The 6,000-nt window shown below is 35.8% G+C and overlaps 1 protein-coding gene across 5 annotated transcripts in view; it reads right to left on the reverse strand.

The window, feature by feature from the left end:
- Positions 1-5,703, reverse strand: part of crebbpa (CREB binding protein a) — a 60,126-nt gene extending 54,423 nt beyond the window's left edge. For all 5 annotated transcript variants that reach the window (XM_038291516.1, XM_038291508.1, XM_038291501.1 and 2 more), the window contains exon 1: positions 4,802-5,703. In XM_038291516.1, the coding sequence (XP_038147444.1) occupies positions 4,802-4,889 (88 nt within the window). In that variant the 5' untranslated portion in view covers positions 4,890-5,703. The remainder of the gene's footprint in view (positions 1-4,801) is intronic.
- Between the last annotated feature and the right edge of the window lie 297 nt (positions 5,704-6,000).

Here is a 6,000-nt window from a genome sequence, read left to right on the forward strand (position 1 = left end):
ACTTTGGATCAGCTTGGTTTGATCTTTATGCTCAATTTTTTTTCTGTGGGGGAACCGCCTTCAGCTTGGTGGCATACATTCTATGAGCCAGTTTTCTTATTTGAACAGTTTCTATCAGATGTTTTCTGAACTCTGGAACCAGTTTTTCAATTGTGCTGGTTTTCCTTCCCTCACCTTTTAATCAAAACACTGGATACACTGGCTGAGGGAAGGCATCCCTTTTTGATACTCATAATAAAGAAAAAGGTTGCTTTTTGTAAAAATTGTCCAAATGAAACCAGCAGAGTCACGTTTGAAAAAACAAGTGCTAGCCATGATTCAATTTTAACATGACTACATTTTAAAACAGCAACCTGGGAGCTGTGAGTAGCATGTCTCTAAAAACCAACAACGAAAAGGATCTCAATCAGTGATAAATAAAAGTTAGGTTGTATCCTTTAGACTACAATGATCCACATATTTCAGTAGAAACCAATGTAAATGTTGAGTTCTACTTGAAATAAATGGCTGTAGCAACATGTTATACATTCTTAATTATTTCTATACATAAATACCGGAATGCTTAAGTGTTTTTTATGGAAGTAAATATGTGCCATCAGAATTTGAATAAAAAATACCTCTGAAATTTGAATGTTGTATATTAGTGCTTACTTTTTCAGTATTAAAATAAATTCAGAATATATTTTTAACCTAAAAAAATTAAATGTCATTATTTGTACATTACAAAAAAAATTCAGTGTAATTTTTTTTACATGGTTGCAATTTTCAGTTATTAAAAAAAATCACATTCCTCTTTCAAAGTGATAAAATTTTCAATATACATATTTTTCACAGTTTAAATTTTCAGTGTTAAAAAATTCAGCATATAAAAAATTCAACTTTTCAAAATTCAAATGCAATATTTTCCTTGTCCTCCAATTCAACTTGCTCAAATTCACTGTCTCAAATTCAGCGTCTAAAAATTCGCTGTAAAAATTGCCAAGGTTACTTCAGGTCACAGGCATTAGCAATGGATGTCCGATTCCAACATCCACCTAATCACGTGACACAACCGTCATATTGAAGAAGGCTGGCGACCATGGAGGCGAACTCAAACCCAACGGTGAGTTAACTGCTTTCATATTTCTGTAGTATGTTTTATTTTGCGCATGAAGTTTGATACATTATCTTATAGCCTGATTTAAAACACTGGTTTGGGCCGTTGTTAATCTTACACCGTGTAGTGCCAGTATATTACTTCTCGCTACCTCCCTGTCAGCCAATAAGTTCAACCCTTAAAAGTAAAAAACGCACACCACACCGTAAACTAGCATGTGTTCTTTTAAAGTAAAAAATAAAAAAAAGTCTAAAAATGTGAAATAATTTGAAGTTATAATACCAATAGCCTGACCAGCCAGCTATATACAATGTGTATACAGCATACTAGTGGTGAAAGGAACGGGAGATCCCAATTTCAAATTCGGGACAAAGGTAGTCAGTGGAAAACGTTTAAAACAAATCAAATAACTACTGATAAAATGCAAAAACAGATTTAAAGCAGCCAAATGTTTAAATTTTAACAATATAAACAGCTTCAATGATCAGTCTGTTACAGCGACAATCTTGACTGTTATGGCTACATAAAAGTGCTGTTGCAATATGGGACCCCCTCCTGCGCTGTGATTGGTCAGGTCTATTTTACTAGACTGGTCAGTCTGGCTGGCCAGGCTATAATACCAGAGCAGAGAGCACTTTGTAAATGATATGATGCATGAAAAGTTTAGTTTATACATTTGAAACCTGTCCTTTCAGAAGAACTTTTGGTGCCAAAGCGGCCCGTTATAAAAGTTTCACTATCCCAGCTCATACCCGCGAATGTCGGTCCAAGCTGTTGACTTATTTCAAGGAATAATGTCGCGATGATGCTAAAAATTAAATTATACTTTTTCTAAATCTGCAACTAATAACAATAATATCGGCATCCTGTTTAGTTATTTTTATATTAATCTAACACAACAAAGTTTAGAAGTCTGAAATATCCTTTCTTACATATAAGGTTATTTTCAACATATGCAGTCTGGTGGGAGCGTATGTGTCCACCTGCGTGTGAGAGCACCTGAATCAGCGTCAGCCTGCATTGGTGATAACAGTATAAAATTCCTGTTTTCGACTTAAGTTTTTTTTTTTTTTTTATATTTTATAAAAGAGAGCTAAAAGTAGATAAGAAACCATATAGAGGCAGAAATAGCACATGATGTGCTCTGCTGTTACTATAAAGAGGTTAACAAACCTAATAGGGCTGCAACTAGCATTTATTTTGCAATTAGATGAATGTGGCGATTATCTTTTCGACTAAATAGATAGAAAAGGTTACTTACTTTTTACAAAATTTAACCAGATGAAAGTAAAACTTCCACTTGAGGAGTTCTGAATAGAGCATGTTAACAGATTTTTTTTAAATGCAAAATTTATTTTAATTTTATTTTTTTAACAATCTTCGAACATTTACTGCTCTAATGGGGTCGCTCTGTCAGCTAAAGGCACATTTTAGAGTCTCTATACTCCAGTTAAAAATTAAGCCATCACTAAATCTTTTGACGTTTATTTAATTAATCGATTAATCACAATTAATCTAATTAAATGTTTCATCCCTAAAATCTAATGACGTATCAGTGCATAACTGCAGCAGAAATTCCAAAATCAGATACTTTATGACTGGTTTTCTGACAAATCCCTCCAGAGAGGTTATTCACGAATATTTTCAATTAATAATTTCTGCAGCCAGTGCATTTCAGCGTAACCGTCTAATTGCAGCAAAATTTTCACATCTAAGACTGCAACAGGACATTACCCCAAAATGTGCTGACGAGAAACCTGAAACTGCTGTGGAAATATATGCTTTTTTGAACATATAAAAAAACCTTTATTGTCATAGTTAATGGAAACAACAAACACTGTGACAAAGTCAGGGAGTTATCAATTGTGTTTCAATTAATTTACGGATTTAAGCTTTTCCATGTCAAAACTGATTTTGGGTTTTTTCTCTAAGATCAGGCTTGTTGATTCTGGTTTTTACTGGTTAGAATTTGTTTATCCTGAAGCTTGTACCACACATTAAAATAAAAAATAAAAAAATCTGTGTGCTTTGTTCTTTGTTGGACATTTAAATTCAATATAAAAAAAAAGATCACATTACCTCTAATTATGGAACTGTGCATTCTTACCCTGAAAGTTAAAATAGGTTTTGATGATCAGAAAAAAACAAAAAAAAAGAAAAACAAAAAATTTATCAGATCTGATCCAATGATCATCAATCAGTGCCAGTCAGGGAGAAATCATCTAATTTTAGTTTCTAGTTGACCGAGTACCACATATCTAGTTTTTAAGATCTGAATATGCTCTGAGCTCTAGGATTAAACTCTTTTATCATTCCCAACCCTTACAGCCTTAAATAGTGCAGTTAGGCTTTCCAATTCTCCTCCATGTTAACAATAAGACAGGCCTCCTGCAGAAGCCATTATGGTTAGACATGTTACCATTAGCGAATCCTCTTGAAAGGAGTTTTTTTGTTCTTATTTGATACCAAGAGCAGCAGGTTTTAAAACATTTTGCTGAAAATGTCCCCATGCCCAGCAGACTGCACAATATAAGGGAAATATGTGACTGCAATGTTATTGCTGATAATTGCTATGATGATATTAATCATGATCAATCTGCATGTTTCTTGTAAAGAGAGAGAAAAAAGGAAGACAAGTCAAAATCAACTTCAGTTATAAAATGAAGGATTGTGTTTGTCAGCAACATTAACATAAATTCAGATGTATAATTTAACCTTAGGTGAACTCCTAATTTATAACCAAATCACTTAAAATTATTGTCACTTCAGGTTCTTTTTTTTTTATCTGTTTCAGGGAAACATTTGTTGAGACTACAACCAAATGTCCTGCACTTACAAAACCTGCAATTTTTTTAAATAAATTCAAACTGAGTACCAGTCGATTGTAGCTAAACTGCAGAATAACCATGCAGTTAGAGAAAGTATTGTCCTATCAGCCAGTTTCTGGCTGCTATTTAAAGTGCAATCACTTGATTAGTAATTAACCCACAAACTAGGTTGTCCCTTCAAAAATAGCTGCAGATTTTTCATTTGTGTTTGCATCACTACTGGTACCAATGAGAACATTAATAATACCAAGAATAGTATTTTTTGTTTTTATATTTTGTTTTTCTATTTTAATTCCTGTTGGCAACATGAACTTAAATATGCACTGCCAAAAATTAAATATAACTGAAGGATATAATGGTCATTTAAAGTCATTTTTTCACACATTCCAATGCAGAGGCTTGCTTTACCTTGAAAATCTGTTTCTAAAGCCTGATTTTATCCCTGCAGAGATGATCTTGTCTAATTTTCAAGTATTATCATTAGTATTTTCGATTAAATAGTTCCCTCCCCAGAAATAAACTTCAAAAGACATCTAAATATCCACATGGCTGGCTTATTTCATTTACACATGCATGGGGCAAATTAACAATGTGGCAGGGAGTGATCCAGCTAAAAACAAGGAGAGCTAGAACTGCAGCAATCTCCCAACAATCTGGCCTCAACGTAAACAGGGTCTGAGCGAGGAGAAGGAAACCACAACAGTGCCGAAAAACAGTGAGAACACCACTTTATCAACTCACCTGGGGTTAAATCTGAACCTGGGCAGTCTGGCTGACAAGTAGGAGTTAGTATTATATATCACACGGATTACTGCTGTGTGCAAACAGTAGATGTTGAAGGCTTTTTTTTCATTTAGAAAGAGTGGTAAGGCCTTACCTTGTCCATCAGACGCTGATAGGGCAGGTGAACTCAGTTTCGGTCGCTTGGAGCTAGGAGGTCCGACATCCAGCAAGTTTTCAGCCATAGTTGTCTTCAAAGTCTTTCAGGTTTCTTAATTATGCACTAACTTGTGACAGGGAAGTGTTTTAATCGGGCGGAGCCTTCCCAGTTAGCACATTAGCAAGTTGGCAGCTTAGTTAGCTAACTGGCTAATTGCTCTGGCAACTGTTAGCTACTCCTCGCTGTTAAGAGTCAATGTCTTTCAAAAGAGATGCAATAGCGCCCCGCTTCGCCACCGCCATTCACCCCATGATAATCCAACACCCAACACCCACATTATTACCATTAAATAACCGAAAATAAAAGAGTCCCCATGTAAAAATCCAGCTTCAATGAGTCAATCCAGATAAATTAGATAAGTTGCTGCATACCGGGAGAAAAGTCGTAATTCCTAAATGTTTAGGGTACCCATTTTGCGTGACGTCAAATTTCTTCATGCAAAAACCGCGCGAAGCTCCGCAAAAATGCACACTTGCACAAAAAATGCAATTTCTGGGGGGAAAATCCTCCTCGAAAGCCGCGGTCTCGTCCTCTGGTAGCGGACGGTAAACAACGCTGCTCCAAACGGGCGACAGGGGGCTCGAATCGCCGCACTCTGAAGGGGAAATCAGATATACGGAGCAATTCTGCTCGACGACCACCGTTCTGATTCCAGTTTTTTTCGCACAAAATGTTCCAGGCGCGACGTTAAGGTTTCGTTTTCGACAGAAGGACGCTGTCACAGTCTGGTAAGGATACTGTATTTCTACGCGAAATCCAGTGTTGGATCGAAATCCAATTCCGAGCCACGACAAGATGGCGGCTGTTGATTCCTTCGATACAAAAAAGTTTTTTTTCTTTTCCAGATCGACTGTGGAGGGGGAGGGGCCGCACAATCACGCCCTGCGTAAAAAACGCTGCCACCCGACACCGCTAGGGGCGCTCAAGCACTATGAGAGGAGGAAAGCAATTTATTTTGCTCATTACATTTTTAACAGTGTTGTAAATTAAGTTGATTACAATAAAAAAAACATGTGTAAAAGATTTCTTCTTAAAAAAAATATTTTGGTACTGTTTAATGTTAATGTTTGGACTAGTATAAGGTTCAATAACCTAAGTAAGACATAATTTTTTTTCTATAATGTGCTTATTCCAGT

Source organism: Cyprinodon tularosa, unplaced genomic scaffold, assembly GCF_016077235.1.
Source record: "Cyprinodon tularosa strain WSP-4 unplaced genomic scaffold, ASM1607723v1 ctg108, whole genome shotgun sequence".
Lineage (NCBI taxonomy): Eukaryota > Metazoa > Chordata > Actinopteri > Cyprinodontiformes > Cyprinodontidae > Cyprinodon > Cyprinodon tularosa.